This window comes from Crocodylus porosus, unplaced genomic scaffold, assembly GCF_001723895.1.
Source record: "Crocodylus porosus isolate Cpor-Errol unplaced genomic scaffold, CroPor_comp1, whole genome shotgun sequence".
NCBI lineage: Eukaryota > Metazoa > Chordata > Crocodylia > Crocodylidae > Crocodylus > Crocodylus porosus.
In genome coordinates, this window is record NW_017728886.1 from 223972142 (window position 1) to 223992352 (window position 20211).

Genomic DNA, 20211 nt, shown 5'->3' on the forward strand with positions numbered 1-20211 from the left:
TAGCCGCAGCATCGCATTGCAGGCTCACGTTCATCTTGTGGTCAATGATGACCCCCAAGTCTCTTTCTTCTGTAGTGCTATCCAACGTAGCACTATTATTATATGGTCTTATAGTGGCTGGGCCTTTTAGTGCTACTATAACACAAAAAATAAACTATAAGAATCATGGAATGAAGCACACACACAGATGTAAGGCAGGAATAGCTTGTTTGGTAAAATATATCTTTAGTTGAGTCTATATATAAAGGGCTTAGTCTGTCTGTCTGTATGTCTGTATGTCTGTCTGTCCGTAACACTTTTGGTCAAGTGCGCATGCGCTGCTGAGAGGGTGGGCAGCAATCGGCTGTGCAGGCCAAAGTCTGAGGCACTGCCAGGGAAGTTTGTGGTGGCAGCAAACATGCCCTGGCTGCTGAGCAGTGGGGTTCCCCGTGCCTCCCTACCTGAGGGCAAAGGGAGGGTGTCATGGTGGTGGTGCCCCTCTGCTGCCAACACTGACATCCCCAAGAACAGCTGGCAGGGAGGGGAAGAGGTAAGAGGTGAGGCGAAAGGAGGCAGGTGGATGTGGGCCAGGTGGAGCGGGCCAGACAGATGCAGAGTGGGGCATAAAAGTGGGTGGCACAGGGCTGGACACAGAGCAGGGGTAGAGGGGATGGATGCAGAGCGGGAGGGGAAGTGCAGGGGCAGGGGGTGGAGTAGGGCTAGACACGGAGCAGTGGCAGTGAGGGGTGGAGCAGGGCTTGACATGGAGCAGCAGTGTGGGTGGTGTGGGAGGCAGAGGTGTGGGGTGGTGGGTGGCACTGCTCCATCCCTACCCATGCCCCCCCCCCATCATTCTTGTTGGATAATTTGCTAGTATTGTCATAAAAATGGGCTTCGAGATGTCATCCGTAGCTGACTTAGTACCATGTTGGGGGGTTAAACTCCCCAGGGAAGAGGCAGACCTGGATTTTTTACTTACTTCCGTGGCAACATTCAAGGGAAAATTTCTACTCCATGAGTTATAGGGAGGTCATTGTCAAAATGTTTGCCATGTACATATCTATCACATCTAATTTATTAGGATTTGTAAAGTACCTGTCACCATGTTATCATGGGCTTCATCCAAGACTCACTGAAGTTGACTGGAACCTTTCCAGTGATTCCAGCGAGCCTCAGATAAAGTCCTTGATGCTACATTTGGTAGAATCTGCTGTGTAACAGAGCAGGAACATGGACATGTCAGATTCTGAGCTCTGCATTGTTCTCTGAATGCTCTGTTGTGCTTCAACCTCCCTTTTGTATCTTTCATTGTGGTCTTCAAGTTCTACTATAGTTTCCCTGATTAGAATGCTCCTTTTGTGCTAGACATGGCACACAGGAAAATGACTGTGAACAAAAAGGCTTTGATGTGCTCTCCCGTACTTGAACAAGGGGGCTTCTGCTGATGAGGCCATTGATTTCCCTCCCCCCAACTCTATATGGAAACTTTTCTTGGAGAAAAGAATGGACACATAGTAAGGACAGAAACAGGGGCAATTATCATCTGTGAGACAGCAAGGCCACTGTGAAAGCAAAGAAAAATGTCTCCTGTCTCCTCTAAGGATGGTGAAGTGACTTGAAAAATGAAGGGAAATCCGGCAAAAGCTGTGAGGGACGGAGGAGTTGTTCAGGACTTTGTTTCCTTAAAGTGTACTTTGTTCAGAGTAATGTGGCTGTGATTTAAGAAACTCTTTGTAAAGATGGTTGTGGCAGGAAGGCAAACAACATTTTACCTGGACACCAGAAGACTTAGGGAACATGAAGCAACTGAGGGCTCAGAGAAGCTGGATGATCTTGGTAGCTGTGCTGCTCAGGCAGCATGCCAGGAGACTCAAAACTAAAAAAGTAACGTGTTCATCTAATGTGAACCACTGAAAGAGCATGTTCATCTGTCCTAGATCGGAGCTTTTTCTTCTGCTCTCCTATTCTCCACAAGTGTAACATACAGATTTTTACAAGGTGTCGTCAAGGACTATGGATTACTTTGGCCTAATCAACACACAAAAGGCCTTAGAAGGACATGGATCCAGGATCTTGGTGCACTCCACCTGATTCTTGCAATAGTATACTTTTATGTGCATGACCTTTTATTGGGATACACAGATGAAAGATGGTAAGATTGGAAAGGCTGCTGGCACCATAGGCACATACCTATCAACCAGTAACAGTGCCTAGTTATGACAGGTACCCAACTACTGCTCTCTTCACCTTGTCTCTCCAGGGAGATGCTTAGAGTCAAAGTGTCTTACCAATTCTTACCACGGCTGATTAAACTTTACACCCAGCCTGGAGCTGCAACTGGATTCTGCCTTGTCTCCTTTTAGAGGCAAAGAGGAAGAGTGTTTTTCAAACAAAAATCTCCACAAAAGTCTTCAAAATTAGAGGGGAGATGGATCCTAGCTGAGCAAATACTGAACTGGGGCAACTCATGAATATGAAGGGCCAAATGAGCCGGTATGGGAGCAGTCTTCCTGGTACAAAAGGCCAATGGTGGGTTGTAACTAGGTTTGGATGTGCAGCTTTCTCTGTCTAGACGATGTCCCATGTAAGATTAGACATGGAAGATAACCTGGCTCTGAGGAGCTGCTGGGGCGTTATGGTAGTGATGAAAGGGAGGGTAGAGGAGAGATGGGGTAGGTGACAAGGAAGAGGCAGGATTAAGGACGTGGTGTGTTCTCACCATCTCCCTGCTCAGGAAGAGGACATTGAGAACTGTCTGGCTCACTTCAGGAGCCTGTTGATGGTTATTTGGATATTCCAGGGGCTTTGGGTGGATTCTGGAAACTGACAGCAGCACCATCTTCTTCCTTAGTCTGAGCATGCCCCAAGGGAGTTTGAACCTGTATCTCCTGCTTCCCAAAGTGCTTTAACCACCAGCCCACAGGTTAGGCATTATGCAGACTCCTTTCCAGCTGCCTTCTTGAAGCTGAGCTGCTTCTCCCAGGTAGAGCAGCATCTGTTTCACCGAGTCGTACACCTTTTAGCTTGTTCTATTCCTCCTGGCCCTAAGGACTAGGAAGTCCTTTGCTGTCCAAGACTGCATCCAGACAAGTGCAGCTGTGTGGTATCTGGCACCATAGATGGGTCTGCGGTGCCACATACCACACATTCACGTGTTTCCTATGCTGCTACCTTGTAGCAGGAGGGTTGGGGAGGGAGGGTTGACCCCAGGAGATCCCAGGGTCAAAAAAATGGTTGCAGAAAAAAGCAGGGTGGAGCATGTGGAGACAGTGCCTGCCACTCAAAAGTGGAGCCTGGTTGGCTGGAGCCATGCTCTGGCTGTGGGCCAGGCTCCCAGCTTTAGGAGCGATATGGCTGCAGCTTCCCCAGCCCCCAGGACCCCAGGTAAGCCTGCTGGGGCACAGTTGCTAGCCCCAGCCTCCCCTACCCCACCCAGGGTAACCTGCCATGTACCAAAGGATGCATGGCATGGGCATTCCCTGTGGGGGTATAAGGTGGGCCACTGCTAGTTGTCCCTGGGGAATCAAACAACTTCACTTGTCTGGATGCAGCCCAAGAGGCCAGTTGCCAAAGGAAAGCTGGAGAGGGGTCTGGATAATGCCTAACATTTGGCCGGGTAGTTAAAACACTTTGTTAGGAAGCAAAAGATGTTGATTCAAGTCCTCTCTCAGCGAGAGGGATCCAATACAGAGGTCACCAACCTTTTGCTGTGGCCAGAGCTTGCAACCCTGCCATGCCTGCAGGCCAAGTCTCCACACCCCCTCCACTTCCAAGTGGAATGGCCAGTCACCTGCAGCCATCCTTCTCGCTACAAATAACCGGTCCCTTCGCAGCAAGGAAAGAAAGTGCAAATCAGTGCAAATCAGGCTCTACACCAGAGTGTAGTACAGTGGAAGTAAAGGGCAGCAACATGTAGTTCTGGCAAATGTTTTACTGAAGTCATTTGAGTTGCCAGCTGATGCATGCAAGCTAATAAATATGTTTTCCATTTCATGAGTTGCATATTCCTTACTAATTAAAAAGAAAATACAGACATTAAGGAAAACAAAAGCCAAAACAAGCCCTAATTTTGATGGGGATCTGATGGCAAGAATTTTATCATTTGGAGCTGACAGATTAGCCTCTTTATGTAGTGTAACAATTTCATAGCTTATAAGAAATGGTACTTTTTTTTTAATAGCCAGGAGCATGGAAATTCACCCTTTTCTTGACTTTGGGGGTCTGCCTGTTATGAGGCCTAAGGGGGAAGCTGTGAATTACATACCTGCTCAGAGTAAGCTACATAGATGGGAATATATGCAAGAGAGAAAAATGTGAATTTGTGATCCACAATAACATACGTAGTTAACTGGGTCAGACTGATCCATAGTCAAGCTCCAAACCAGTGTTATACTGAACATGAAGAAGTTGGAAGTATTGCTAAATATGTCTCCTTGAGGTTGTTTTTTCCTTTTCGAGTCTAAAGTCTGGCTTTCCAGAAACCCTCTCCATAGGGAGTACAGCTATTTGTCTCCTGCCACCAAACCCAGAGTGGAAATAAAAGTAGCTCTCAATCATGATGAAAAAAGTAGCAGCACCCTAATTTCCATGGAAGGGAGATGAGTTATGCTTGCTAGATACCAACTGCTGCTTCAGCTTGAGCTGTCTTCTCAAAGAATGACAAAGCAGCAATCATATGGCAGTGCTTATGCTACGACAGTATTCACATTCCATGTGGAGTTTTTTTCAGTTTGGACAAAGAGTTTGACAAATTCTTATTAACAGTCAGAGTTTTAATAAAATAAAATTTAAACAAAAATCCTTTAGCAAAAAAGATTCCTTTTAAGCCCTCATTTGACTGTCAAGTAGCCTGCCTTAACTTCAGTGGGACCAACCTTTTTGGTAGGCATGCCACAAATTAGACACAGGACCTCCCCAAGTGTCCCGCTGATCTCCCTGCCCCAGGCAATTTGTTGCTTTGCTTTCTACTCCCAGCCCTGTGGTGCCTGATCTGCTGCTTTGCATTTTCCTTTCTGCTCTGTCCTGCCTGCCCCATCCCTGATCTGCTACTCTTATACACAGAGGCTGTCTGTGCCATTTGTGACACATGTGCCACAGGTTGGCCACCCCTGCCGTACTGAATTTTATAGATTTAACCATTCAGAGCTAGGGCAAGCTGTTTGCCTACGGCGGTGGTTCCCAACCTTTTTAGACTTGAGACACCACTCATTAGACTCAAGGTATCCGCTCTGAGTTTCACACACTTTTTGATGACGCAAAAATGAGAGAGCAATTCTTTTGTTGCAGAAACTTGAGAGAGACCCCCAACAGGTCAGGCTGTTTTTAATACAGTAGATTCTTATTTGAAATCACTGGATTTATCTTGTGAATCACGTTTGCACACCTAACACTGCTAGTACTGCCGCCATACTGTGGTTGAGAATCATTGCCCTAAGAAAGCAAAGGTTTCCCATTTCCACCTTCCTCCTTGCCCAACCTAAAGGAATGGCTTTTTTCCACTGGAAGTACTTGTTACATCTCACCGAGGAAGTTGGTTTTAAATGCAGTGACCCCTTTTCAGAATGAATAATCAAGTCTGTAATCAGGAGGTACAGAATCTAATTATGAGAGGGCCCCCCTCCCACTGCTTCAGGAGGGAAACTAGTGGCTGGGGGGTCAGGTGTCCCCCTTGTCCTTTACTCCCCACCTTTCCCCCCCAGCAGCCTTTCTGCCCCTGCTACCGCCTGCAACCCCCCACCCAGCTCCCCACAGCCTCTGCCCACCACCCTCCTCGGGGTCACACCATGCTAGGTTTCTGTTCCCTACCCAGTGCAGCGCCTGGAGGCTCAGCCTTTGCCGGGCTGGGCAGCAGCCATGTCCCCCTGATTGCCTGGGCAAGAGACAGGTCCCGGAGGGAGCCCACCCGGCTGTGCCTGGAAAGGGAGGGGGGCAGAAGCTGGGGAGGGCAAAGGGGGGGAAGGGCAGGAGGATGCTGCGGGCTGACCTCTGAGCTGCCTCCCCCCCGCGCTCTGCGTCTGAATTTAAGACGGGGGGGGGACGTCCTGTCTTAGATTTGAGTAACTCGTGTGTTTTCTGCAGGTATGAACACACTGGGCGCTCCCCCAGCAGCACGGGGCGGCTTGAGGCTGAAGCCCAAACCGAGGTAAGTCGGAGCCGGCGGAAAGCGGGCGCGGCGGGGGGGCGCGGGTCCCGGGAGCTCGCGTGCAGCAGCGGCCCCGCCCCCGCCGGCGGGAGCCACAAAAGAGCGCGAGGCGCCGGCGCCGCCGCAGCCGCATCCCGAGGCCATGTCGCACCCGCCCTGCCCCTGGGGCTACGAGAAGCACAACGGTGAGCGGGGCGGCCGGCGGGTGTCCCCGCTTGTGCCAGGGCTCCCTGGCTGACTGGGCTGGGGCTGGGGCTCGGGGGGCGTGGGTGCTTGGGACAGCACGCCTCAGCGGTCCGAAATGCTTTGGGGCTGAGTGCCAGCAAACCTGCAGTCTGGATGTTGGTGTGCCAAGGGTGGGGGGCGGTGGGAGCACCGAAGGGCCCAATGCTTGTGGTAGCGCAGCCCCTTTGCCACCAGGCACCCTGAGGGGCGCGTGCAGCCCTTGCCAGCCATGGAGCCTGGTGCACTGGTTGTGGTCTCCTGGCTGCCTGTCACGCTTGGCCCTAGCTCTGGGGGGTTATAGATCCAGGGTCAGCTGGCAGGGTGCAGGCCAGGGGGCAAGTGGCAGAGGAATAAGATGCAGGGGTCAGGCTACACATCTGTTGGGGCCAGAATTAAGACAGCCCTCCAGTAACTAGATGCTATACATGGAAAGTTAGAGCAAATTATAGAATAATATGTCCTGCCGACCCATGTATGGAATCTGCCTCTTTTTGGGGTGGTCATCTTGTGTTCAAAGCTGTCTTGGATTTAGTTACCTATGGTAGTAATTGGAAAAATAAATCATCATTATCAGTGCATAGTGTTCCATCCAGTAATGTAACATAGAAGATAGATGAGAACGGAAAATCACAGTATTAGCCCCAATAGTAGTAGCAGTAGGCATCTGTCTCGCAGGACAATATAATTATGATGCTGCTTATTATAATCCTTGCTTGAAAGATGAAGCAGAGCCAGAGTGACTTCTCCAGGGTGCAAGAGCCTGAACAGTGTATATGGAGATGCTGAGCTGTCCACACACCAGTATCCCCCTTGCCGCCTTGCTGGTTTAATCCAAAGGAAAGGCAGGTGCCAGTTTGGCTGCAAGGGCTGCTGAAACAAAGGAGATAATCTAGTTGCCCATCTACTGAAGGTAGATTAATGGTAGCAGGTGAACTTGACGTGATCTGCATTAACACCAGTACAGTATTTCTAATTCCCTGACGGTGAGGCTTTGGTGTGTCCTTATTGTTTCTGGGACATTTGTACAGGAACAACATGGCTTGGTACATTTTCCTTCCAAAGAGCTTTGGAGAGCTCTTCAATTGCTTATGTATCTCCATATCCTACCTTGTTTAATTCTAAAATTGCAGTCAGCCGGTAACTCCAGCTCTGTCTCACTAAGTTTGTGGAAACGTACAAATGGTTGCCAGCATCATATGTTATCCCCACTCCTTTGTACCTGCAATGAGATAACTTTTGTTTCAGCCAACTGTGATAACTTTGCAAATATGTCTGATGTTCTCTGTTGAATTAATCTGGACCACTGACACGTTTTAACTAGCAACATTTCTTCTACTTGAATACAAAAGACCTAAATACAGAATACAAGAAAGATGTATGGGGCAAGGGAATAGGGTATTACCATCTCTGAAAAACCAATGATTGAGATTTGAGAAGGCATTGTTTAGTAATTTGCTACAGAGCTAGATATGCACATAACTTTTTTAATTTCAGTTTACATGGGTTGTAGGTATGATGACATTGTCTGGCACTACCAACTTACTTAATGTCATGTATAGAAATCTCTGGTGGAAAAAGATGAGAATAAAATGGTGCCTGAAAAAGCTTCTTCAGAAGAGTCCAGCAATGGGGGAGAGGTGCAGTGTGGGTTGGCCCCAAAAGGATTTGGGCTGGGAGTCCCAGCCCAATCTCAGCCCTTATTCAGTGCTGTTTACATAGCACACATGCCAGTGGGATTGTCAGCTGGCTGGCATACAGAAATCAAATTTTAGGTTGGGCAGCATCCTTCCCAGACTTATTCAGGAGAGTCCCCTGGCCAGGAAGATGTGTAGTTTGGGGTGACCCAAAGTGGGTTTTGCCTTGTGATCCCAGCCCAAAATAAGATCAATATTTGGTGCAGTGTACTTGGCATATGGCAGGCTGGCACTCAAAAACAAGCAGCGTGTCAAGCAGGGACCTGTCCTTGCCTCTTCAGGAGAGTCCCCAGGTGGCGGAGAGGTATGGTTTGGGATGACCCAAAAGGGATTTTGCCTGATAACCCCAGCCCAAATTCAGATCCTTATTGAAGTCCTTTGTAGGAACATATATAGTACACAAATCTGGGGTGATGTCATTTGGCAGACTGGCATGCCAAAACCAAGCTTGCCCTACCTAGACTTCTTTGGGAGAGTCCCCTGATGGTATGTCCCCTGAGGAATATGTGTTTTGGGGTGACCTGAAAAGGATTTAAACCCATAATCCCAGCCCAAACAGCTCTTTATTTGGGGCAACGTAGATGGCACACAGACCCTCTGGACCCTATCAGTAGGCAGGCTTGCATGCAAAAACTGAGGTTCAGGCTGAGCAGGGACCTGCTCAGGCTTCTTTGGGAGAGTCCCCCAATGGCAGAGATGTGTGGCTTGTGAGGTGACCCAAAAAGGTTTTCCACCCATAATCCTAGCCTAAACACATCTCCTTATTTTGGAGCTGGCACTTGAAACTGAGCTTTGGGTTAGTCAGGGGCCTTCCCAGGCTCGACAGGAGAGGCTCCCAGTGGTAGAGATGAGTGGTTTGGGATGACTCGAAAGGGATTTTTGCCTGATTTAATCCAAGATCGTGCTCATTTTATAATTTGGGGCAATGTACATAGCACAGAGGCCTCGGGGCCTGTAAGTAGGCAGTCTGGCATGCAAAAATTGAGGTTTGGGTTGGGGAGGGGTCTGCCCAACACTTTCTTCAGGAGAGTCCGCCAGTGACACAGGCGTGTGGTTTGGAGTGACCTGGAAAGGATTTTCCCTCATCCCAATGCAGACACAGCTCCTTATTCAGTGCCATGTACATAGGACACGGGCCTGGGGTGCCATATTCTGGTAGGCTGGCATGCAAAACAAGGCACACTGGGACCTGGTCAGACTTCTTCAGGATTGTCCTCCCAGGCATGAAGACAGGATTGTCCTCTGGACACATGATTTATGGTGACCCATAGTTGGTTTTGCCCCATAATCACAGCCCAAGCACAGCTCCTTATTTGGGGCCATGAACATTACACACAGGTCTGTGGGGCTGTCAGGTGCCAGGCTGGTGCATGAAAACTGAGCTTTGGGTCAGAAGAAGCCCTGCCCAGGCTTCTTCAGTAGAGTCTCCCAGTGGCAGAGACATGTGGTTTGGGGTAACCCGAAAAGGATTCTGCTCCATAATCCCAACCTAATCTCAGCTCCTTATTCAGAGCTATGTACTTGATACCTGAAACTATTTTACATTTTTATTAGTAAATGTACATTTCTGATGAAATTCTAATGCCTTAGTGTGTCTAATTCATTGTTAACAACCTTTAAGTGTATAAAGATTAGCTTTAAAAAAGGAACCAAGAACTGGGAGCCAGGAATAAGTAGCTGGGAATAAGGAACCAACTTCAGCCTTATTCAGAGCTCTATAGCAACAATTCCCAAATTGTGGGTTACAACCCCAAATGGGGTTGCAGCATCAGCAGATGGGGCTAAGGGGGCTATGCTGAGGAAACCGGGTCATGTGAGGAAAAGGGGTCATGCTGAGAACAGGTTTGGGAAACACTGCTCTATAGACTTATTTCAAACCTTTGTTAAAGCTTGCTTATAGCAGGTTTCCACATCTGGTGAAAAGGGCACAGCCTTAGAGAACATTTCTCTTAAGTAATGCATCTGGCAGCCAAAGAGGCAAGTCATATTTAATGGATAAAAGACTGGGTCTTGTAAAAACAGTGGATTGGAAGGACTTCGTGTGGTGGATCACTGCTTTAGCATGATCTTTCAGTACAGTGCTTAGGCAAAAAGGCTGTTGCAAACTTGGGCTGCGTGAAAAAGCCAGTGTGGAGGAGAGATGGGGATTTGATAGCCCCCCATGTGGCTACATTCTCTTAAATGCAGAACTATAAGCATTGGTACAGCACTGGTAAGATTGCTACCGGAGTACTGCACTCCAGTCTGGTGTTCCACATGAAGAATGATGTGTGGGTACTGGAAAGACCTCACCAGACAGCCACAAGGCTGATCTGGGGGCTGGATAACAAGCCTTACTGTGTGAGTTTTAAGAAGCTCAACTTACTCAGTTTATAGAAGACAAGAATGACGGGTGTCAATTGCTACATATAGGTAGTGACACACAAAAAAACCCCCCGATGACAGGGGACTCTTCACCATTGCCAAGAGAGATGGAACAAAGTCTGGTGGCTGGAAGTCAGTCATTTAAATTCAGCCTCCAAATAAAACAGAATTTCTTGGCTGTGGGAGGAAATAACCACTGGATTAGCTTGCTAGGGGAAGTGGTGGGTATACCATTGCTCAGAATCTTGCACATGAGATGAGAGATGCTTTTTAAAGTTCATGTTTTAATCTAGCTTCTGAGAGAAAATGTGGGGTGGGGTTGGGGATAGTGGAGGCAGAACATTTGCAGTTGTCCTATATGGCGTTGTAATCTGTGACCCCAGTCAAATTCATTATTGTGGAATGCAAGAAGAATAAGAGATCTTGCATTGCCCTCAACAGTCTCATTACACTTATAGCTCTGCATTTAAGAGAATGTACCTGAAACACACACCTCCAGGGCCTCATCTGGCTGCACAGGTCAGGGAGGATTTTCCCCTCCTCACCCCCCAGTGTAATATTTGCTAGATTTAATCTGAGTTTGGGGATTTTGACAGGTTTAGGATTTGTCTTTCTTTTCTCCTCTTCCACCCTCTCCCCCCAGATTGAACTTAGTTGAAGATAGGACATTGGATGAGGCAGGCCATTATTCTGAGGCAGTAAAATCTTAGATGTGTGCCTGGCATGTCTTATGTATGCAGTCACATTAATTACCAGACATGGAGTCGAGAAGGAATTTTCTTGCAGAGTAGATTGGCAGAGGCATCTGCATTTATCATCTTTTCTTCTATGCAGCATGGGGCATAGTTTCTGTGCTGATATCATTTGGGCATATTCTGCCTAATTGGTCCTTTATTATTGCAGGGGTCTTGGGTATTGATGGCATCCTTGGTCTTTCTTTTTCTCTGCCTGTGACAATCATCTCATTTGAAGAGTGAAATGTTTTAGTTCATGGTTGTCACATTCATCTGCCCCCATAGGCTGGATGAGTGACATGAGGCTGGTCTGCAGGCTGCATCTGGCCTATGAACCTCCTCTCCCTTCCCCTCCTCTCCCACAATATACCTGATTTGGTGGCTGGTTCAGCCAGTCTGGGACTTGTGCTGCAGGTGGTATAGATCTGGCCTGCTGACTGGCTCCATGCCAGGGGTGCATGTTGTGCCCCATGTGATCAGACTTAGGGGCAGCACTGGGTGCCAGATGGTGAGGTTCTGCAGGCTGGATCCAGCCCACGGGTCATATGTTTGACGCTTGCTTTAGTTTAACTAAAGTCTTTGGGTTTATATCTGTTGAAGTGTAATGACTTGTGATATACTGGAGGCTAAACTAGATTGGGGTGGCCAACTTGTGGCCTCTATGTATGGCATGTGGCAGAGGGGTAACACAGCATTAGATGGGGCAGAAAGCAGAGCAGGAGATTGGTCAGGGGTATAGGGCAGGGAACAGAAAGCAGGGCAGGAGAAAGGGATTGGCACTTGGGGAGGGTATAGGGTTAATTTATGACATGCCTGCCAAAAAAGGTTGGTACCCCACTGGACTAGATAATTTAATGGTCCTTTCTGCAATTAAATCCTGGTAGGTCATGAAATACATGCATCCAAGTGACCAGCAGTCCTCTTGCTAATAAGAGTTACTGGTGTTCTTTAGCTAAGCATGACATTAATTTTCTATATTTTAAAACAGAAATTAAATTTATGCCTGGCTGGAAGACATTTTAATAACATTCCTTTTAATTTCTTCATAGGACCTGATCGTTGGTATGAATATTACCCAAGTGCTAAAGGACACAATCAATCGCCTATTGAAATCAATAGCAAAGAAGTCCATTATGACCACTCGCTACTGCCTTGGTTTGCTAGTTATGATCCTGGTGCAGCAAAGACCATTCTGAACAACGGGAGAACTTGCAAAGTTGTTTTTGATGACACTTTTGATAGATCAGGTTAGTATTTTTTTAATGAGTTAACGTTTGAGTGCTTGGAAGACGAAACCTATTTTTTTTATGCTAGTTTCCGCTCAACCGTCTCTGCATGAGCCCTGCTCAGACCAAAAGGCATATTGGGGATAAGATGAGGGTTTTTTAAGATCCACATTCATGCTGCCTAGTGGCCTTGATGCCAAACACCAAGAGCGGGGATGTTGCAACTGCTCTACAGTCCCAGGTAGGGGGAGGAGCTGTACAGCAAACAAAATGTTATCCTTGGGCTTGGAGGCAGGGAATTGAACTCTAGAGATGCAACAACCACACCGCTGTCCATGGTCACAGAGCTCAGATATTTTGGCTCTATGCAAGAGGGTGAATTTCACCCAGTGTGCTTTGATGGAATGCTTGAATAATTCTTGTAGTGTAATAATACTGATTTTTTTTTTCTTTCTTTTTTAACACGAGAAGAATGCAAATCATTTAATACTTGATTTACTAAGATTCTCCAAGATATATCAATGATGTTTTTGCCGGAGAGGATGGCAGGATTAGACTTACAATATTTCTTGCTGAAAGAGACCTGAAGTACCAAAGGAAAGGGCTGAATAGTTTTAGTTGTAAATAATCTTCTTTTTAAAGAAATGTGACATTCAAAATCATCAGTCTTGATAATTAATCTACTCACCTGGAGTAGTTACAAGAATATGCACTAGGTTGTATGTCACTGTGGTTCTAAAGCTAAGAATGGACTCATTTTGAAACCAGTATAATTATATGTGTAAGCATTTAGCTTTTCTTGACTTGATCACTCTGACATCTCAGTGGTTGTGTTGGCTGGACTTCATGGAAGATGCTCTGAAAAGAAGCTCTAAAATTGCTTCACTACTTACTGAAAAACTTTAACTGAATATTACAACACTGTTTCAACTCTAGGAAGTAAAATGATTCAAAACTTGCTTTCATCTTTACAAAGTTTGTATATTCCTAAAAATAGAATAGCAACAGCCAAAATTTCAATAAAACTGTATTGAAATTTCAATTTCAATAACCCTGTTACTGAAACCTTGGCATAACCCTGTTAAACCAAGACATTGTAAGAATCTTTGGAAGGGTTATAATATATTTGAATCCAGTACTGCACTCACTCACTATATTTTGAGTGTAACATATGTAGAATTATGCCATTGGATTGTAATATATGAAATGGTAAGCTAAGGAAAGGTAAAACATAACTTTTCTAACTTTAATTGAACCAGCTTTTTTGTGTTTAATATAGAGTATATATTATGCAGCTAAAATTAACAGTATTGCAGCATTACTAGTAGGGATCACTGTAATTTAGCACAAAAGATTTTTGCTAATAGATTTAATGATCTTACATATTTAATGTGTGTATGCATCTTTAATTTTGATTGGGGTTATTTGGATTTGTTCTTATGAACCCACCAATTGTCAAAGTGCATAGGCTGTATTATCTAATAAAATAAGATGCAGCAACACAAAAGGCAGAGTAGTTGCTGGATTTCATTTCTTTCTCTGACAAGAAGAAAAATTAATCTATTTCATGGAGATTACTTTGCTTTTATTCCTAATATGTGATCTTTTTCTGAATTTGATTAATTTTGTTTTGGTGCAAACGCAACTCCATTCTTGATGAGCTATACCAGCTACTTAACTTGCTCATCTGTGTTGTCTTATTGTTTGTTTTCTTCTGCTCTGCCATCCAATCTTCGGGTTTTTTTTAATCTAACTGCTCCGGCCTGTCATCTTACTTTTAGACTGTAAACTCAAGTCAACACAATTTCAAATAAAACAGGGCTCTGATTCTTGATTGCAGTCCAAAGACACTACTGTCAAACAAATAAATTAAAAGAGTTATTGAGTGTAATATGGAATGCCGAGCCTCAAGCAGTGCATGGCATCAACGTTACATAGTGGCCATAGGTTTTCAATTGTCTGAATTTTTTTCAGATGAACTGCTCCAAGTGTTTGGCTCAGATTTCAGAGATGAAAAGTGACTAACTAAAAAAAGTAGGCGTCTCCCTCTATATAAAAGCAGAAAACATTCAGTGTGTTCTACCCTATCTCTCTTGTCATGTCTTTATTTGCAGGGATAGTTTGTTTGCTGTTCCCTCAGGGTTATAGTAAAATAAGTAGAGAAAAATATATCGGATTGGCACTGATTAAAAGAAAAATTGACATCAGCAGTTGGCCTTTTTTGGCCAGCGTAGCTGATAATGTCACTGATTTAAATGCCGCATGCATGCATATAGCCAGGAATGCGGCCTGCCAGGAAGTCTGGGGGAGGGAAGGGACAGAGGATAGGGGGGACACAGGGCTGGGGGCAGGAAGGAGCTGTGGATGACTTGTCCAAGGGGTGGGAAGGAAGGGTGGCTCCCAGCTGCTGCGTGCACCCCTAGGGGAGGTATGGGGAGCATATGCCTTGCTGCCTGGATTTGTGTGTGGGGCGATGGTGAGCTTCCCACTGTGGGCTCAGGGCCAGGGGTTGTGCTGGCTTATTCCCGGTGTGGGGGCTGCGCGGGGGCTGCACTCGGGGCAGGGCAGGCAGCAGCAGCACTAGGAGGGGTGGCTATGGCATGGTCTATTCCCACCCCAAAATTCCCTGTAACCCCCTTCCCAGCGCTGCTGCCACCTTCCCCGCTCCTGCCTGCCCTGTCTGGAGGGAGGAGTTTTAAGAGTAAACCAACCTAGTAGTAAGTCAGGCTTTCAGTCTTTATTACCTGAAATGTCTGGCTGAAGGTAGAGCCCTTAGCTGATGGTTGCCTTAGGGCTTCTTCCTGGTGAAGAGAATGCCAGACAGCACACCAGTGATTTAAAACTATTAATACATACTTACCTGTGACCCAGATGGGGGGCCACTGCTCCCAAGGGTCTTCATGGAAAAAGAGTCTTACTATGACCTGGTGCTATTTATTTATTTATTTTTGGCTTTTCCCTTTTGACCATTAATAACTCTGGAATGGATGGCTTTCATGGACCCAAATAGAGGACTGTCTCCCCTGACTGACTCGGTTGTGATAGACTATTGAGATACTGTGGACCAGTCTGGGAGAACAGTCTGGTGTGCCCTTAACAGGTGACTTGGGACAGGAGTACTGTGACAACTTGGTTGAACATGTAGTCACAATATCTCTCACTGATGGAGGCTTGACAGATCCAAGCCTCTGAACCAACCAAAGTCTAAGAATGTGAGTTGGTGAGAAGGGGACAATGTGGTTGGTGGAATACCTACTGAAATGGATGACTGAGAATCAGCAGTGGCTCCTGCAGAAGATGGCTATCTAACAGCGACAGCTGGTTTGTTGGTAAAGTGTATAATAAGAGCAACCATAATACTTGGTTCAAGTGATTGCTCTCCTGAAGCCTCAGTGTTCTGAGATTTTACCTGTATAGATTCTGGGCCGTTGTCTAGTGATAGCAGTAATACTTATGAAAATAGCTTGTGGGAATGTTTTTTTTATTATTTGAACAAATGGCAACAGTAGTCTGTTGGCCATCTGAGCCCTGGGCCATCCTGGTAGCCACATACGTAATGGGTAGCACAGCACAGGAGGCGGGGTACTGCAAAGCAGCCTGTGATGCCCGAGGACTGCAACCTAACTTGAGTCGGGAAGGGATCTGGTACAAAAGTTCAATGGACTGGTCTAACCTATTAGAAACCAATTAAATCTAATACTGCATCCATCCCTGTCTATCTTAGACTGGGTTTCACCATTTTAAATTGGTCTATGTCAGGGGTGGGCAAAATACGGCCCATGGGCAGGTTCTGGCCCACAAGGCCATTCTACCTGACTCACGGAGCCCCTAAAAAAATTCAGAAAATTAAAACTTATCTGTCCTTGGTTCCTGTCAAAGATGACAGGAACCAAGGACAGTAGACCCAAGGGAAGCCCTGGAGAGCTCCTCCAACAGCAGGGCCCGCCTGGGCCCACCTTCCCAGCCGGGAGCCCCAGCAGGGGCTTCTGGCCTGGGACCATGTGGCTGCCCCAGTGTGGGAAACTCAGGTAAGGGCGGGGGGCGTGGGGAAGGACAGGGGACTAGCTGGTGCTGAGTGCAGGGGAAAAGCAGCCCCTCCCTTGCCTTGTACTCAGAGCTCCTTCCTGCTGCCGAAGTGTTTGCTGCTGCTGCCCAGTGCACGAGCTCCAGGCGGGTGGCAGTAGTAGCCAATACTGCCTGGTATGGCAAGCAGGGGGGCCACAGCTGCTGCTGCTATGGCACAGTCTTGACGGGTGAGCCCGGAGCCAGCACAGAGCCCAGGCTGGCAGCGGGGGTGGGTTACAAGCTGATGCTGAGCACAGGGGAAAAGCAGCCCCTTGCCCACCCCGCGATGGCTGCAAGTGGCGGCAGCAGGGAGCTCTGGGCATGGTGCAGGGAAGGGACCACTTTTCCCCTGCACTCAGCACCAGCTCCTTCCCTGCTGTTGAGCAGGGGCTTGGGGCTGTGCGCTGCCCCCCTGCTTGTATTGCGGGGCCAGGTGGGCACTGGGAGTGAGCAGGTGTGGGTCAGCATCAGCAGGGCCCAGAGTGGGGCAAGCTCCCTCCTCTCCCTGCTGGTGCAGCCCAGCTCCACAGACTCCTGCCAGCCTGTGCCCCGCTCTGAGCCCCACCGGTGCTGGCCCTGTGACGTTGGTCCCAAGTCAATGGGACATTGGTCCCAAAATGGTAACCCGGGGGCAGGGTACCTGTCAAGGGGAGGGGCTACCCATGCAGCCCCTGACTGCTTGGCACAACTTGGTAAGCGGCCCTCCGCCCGAAATAATTGCCTAGCCTTGGTCTATGGGTACCGAACTATTGTTCTATTACAGGTTTAGACCAGGTTCCGATCATTTATACCAGTTTGTATAATGTCTGTACCTAGCCTAGATGTCCTGCCAAACCAGGGAATGATGCCAGACTCAGTGGAGGTAATGGGTGTCATATTTGAATGTTCCAGTTGTGTTGGGGAGCAGAGAGCTGGACATAAGACCCTGAGCTGGGCATCTGACCAGCTGTGTGGAGTAAGTAGGGAGTTAATAGACTTGCTGCACTATTACTATGAACTCCAAAAAAAGTAAGTTTACCATCAGGAAAAAGACTTCTAGACAGAAAATGTCAGATCACAGCTGCTTACTCCATGACTCTATTGTTTAGAAGTCATTTTGTTAGTTCATACCATTCCCTTGTGGGCTACCTTGGTCAGCATCTTGAGCTGTCCTTGCTGACCTTGAGCTTACCAGGAAGTGAACAACTTTTGCCTTGCCCTCTGAGCACCAACTAAACTAAGTCTTAACATTTAGGACCAACAGCACCCTTTTCTCCCCCTCTCCTTGGTGGGCATTCATTTTTTTAAAGAATAAGAATGGATCTGGGTGGACACCTGGGGAAAGAAGCACATAAGAAAGTCAGCATACATTAGTGATACTTGGTTATATTATCAGATATTTGGGGGCAATCGCATTCGATGACCATTGCCATGGAGCCAGCTGATGTCTTCCACAGGGAAACAGTTCAACCGAACTCCAAAAGAGCTACTAAAGAGGTTGTTTTGCTTCCAGTTCCAATCTCTTAAGATCAACAGGGCTTTTTTGTTTTATCTGTAATATTGAAGATACCTCAGTCATGCATAGGATTTTTTTCCATTCAAACTCCTCTGTGGGAGATAACCCTATGAGATGGCAGAGGAGTAGGCTTTGAAAAGAGAACATTGTTTTACTACTGAAGTTCAGGAGGAAATTTAGAACCTTCTTAATTCCCAGGAGGTCCAGGAATAACCCAATAATGATGGAGTGCATCAATCTGTGTTTAGTCCTGGTGACTGAGTATTCCTGCTGCTTCTTGGTGTAGTCTCCGATGTGTTGGCTAAGTAGCATGGGTCTTGTGTCCAGTGTAGCCAGCTAATTATTTATTTCATCAGATAAGACAATAAAAGGAAAACGCAGGTCTACCAAGTGAATCTCCCAGTGTTTCAAGAGGCTTCAGAGGGCTTGAGGCCAAACCAGAGCTAGAATTAGGACTTTATGCATCTGCCTCCCAATTAGACAAGTCAACCCAAAAAAGAGAGCCTGTCTCCTGAGCAAGGAGCATAAGTGTACCAGGTTGTGAAAGTCTCTTCTCTGGTGGTGAATGTCTCTTCCCGTTCTGGGAGAGCCAGGAAAGCATTTGAGAGGAACCTTGTCCACTTCCCTGAAAAAAGCATGACGCTGTGTAGCAAGAACTACTGTAGCTGCATGTTAATAAAGAGTATCACTATCACTAGCAAAGCCCTAATATCACATGGGACCATCTGTTTATATATTATGTATTGATTTAGGGGTGGTCTGTTTTGTTTCTAAGAAGGAGCTGTTTCACTGCTGAAATGGCCAGAAGCAGAAGGATGACAAAGAGGAGAGAAAGAAGAATGTGGTATGGTGAAATGTTCATGAAGAGGAGGAGTGAAGCCCAAGAGAGAAAGCTTAAAATGCTAAATGAATATTAACCCAAATCCCAAGGAACACTAAAGATTATTGAGGAAACTCAGGCAGGGAATGACATGTAGGTCTTTATTGTTTTTAGTTAGATATGAGTGAGTTCAGCTCTACTTTCCAATGAACCGTGTGCTTTTAAATTTCCCTCAGCCCCAGTATGCTTCAGCTACCATCTCTTTCTGTCCATGTTATCCTATGACTATTAAATGCAGAATCCAGAAATACCATTGACTTTACATAACTGAAAATTACTTATGATGACTTATATTGTTAATGTTATTATTACCATAATTAATATCTGATAACTTTTAAAATCATAGAGTCAATAAATGTTTTAAGAATTTGCCTAGTTAAAACCCAGAACAGTGCTTCACTTATTTAACCCAGTGTCTACAGCACATGCCAACAAAGAACAGAAACAAAGTTAAGCCTTTCTCTCTGTACTTAGCACATCCTTTTATCCCTAGGTAATCCAGCATGTATGATATCAAGTTATAATTTGAGACCAGCAATACTTAAACACAGGAGGATTTAAGAATTGTATTAATGTTAACTTTGAACTTTCATGCCATTGTTAGAGGTTGAAACTTGGAGGTCAGATCTTGATTGGTATTCAGACAAGGTCTTGCTAGAGTGGCTTGTCAATTTTTTATGCCCCTAGAGACACAGGTTTCATTCCTACTTTAGGTCATGAATGAAAATTCATTTGGGACCGAATCCTCTAAGCAGGGAAACTAAGCAGTCCCTAGTCAAATGAGGCCTATAATGGAAATAATGCATGTGTTTTGGTTATTAGGGCTGACCTGTATATACTGACAGAACTGTATATGAAATACGGTCTAAATCCTTTGTGTGCTCAGTGCCATTTTGTGCCTTTAACACCAAGTTTACATCTTACACTGAAGTTCTTTTCCAGTTAAGTGCAAACTTCTCTTTTTTTAATAGTGGGCTAGCCTAGAGAAAATTCTAGTCCACATGTGAAGTATGTAAATGTGTTGTGAAAGATTTTTGAGAACGTGCTTACCTGTCTCATTAGCCATAATCACTGAAGGTGCTGATATCTTCTAAGCAAATGCTTATTTTTGAGTTGTTTTTTTTTACTCATCAACTATAACATTTTAATTACATTGTCCTTTTTGTTTATTGTAAAGCAACACTATGAATGCAACAATTTAGATTTTACTAAATTATTCCCAAATTATATGGCATAGAATAATCTATAGTTGGAAGTTGGACCTGGAACCAACTTCCAAGTGAAGTGGTGTTGGCTCCTACCCTGGGGGTCTTTAAGAGGAGGCTAGATGTACACCTTGCTGGGGTCGTTTGACCCCAGTACTCTTTCCTGCCATGGCAGGGGGTCGGACTCGATGATCTGCTCAGG

The 20211-nt window shown here is 46.1% G+C and overlaps 1 protein-coding gene across 2 annotated transcripts in view; it reads left to right on the forward strand.

The window, feature by feature from the left end:
- The window catches only part of LOC109320049 (carbonic anhydrase 3-like), a 91786-nt gene that overhangs the window by 58767 nt on the left and 12808 nt on the right, over positions 1–20211 (forward strand). Inside the window, exons 1-2 of one of the 2 annotated variants that reach the window (XM_019549981.1) lie at positions 6206–6306; positions 12188–12385. In XM_019549981.1, coding sequence (XP_019405526.1) covers positions 6264–6306; positions 12188–12385 — 241 coding nt within the window. In that variant the 5' untranslated portion in view covers positions 6206–6263. Of the gene's footprint in view, positions 1–6205; positions 6307–12187; positions 12386–20211 lie in introns of those variants that run through there. The other variant, XM_019549988.1, reaches the window with a different exon arrangement.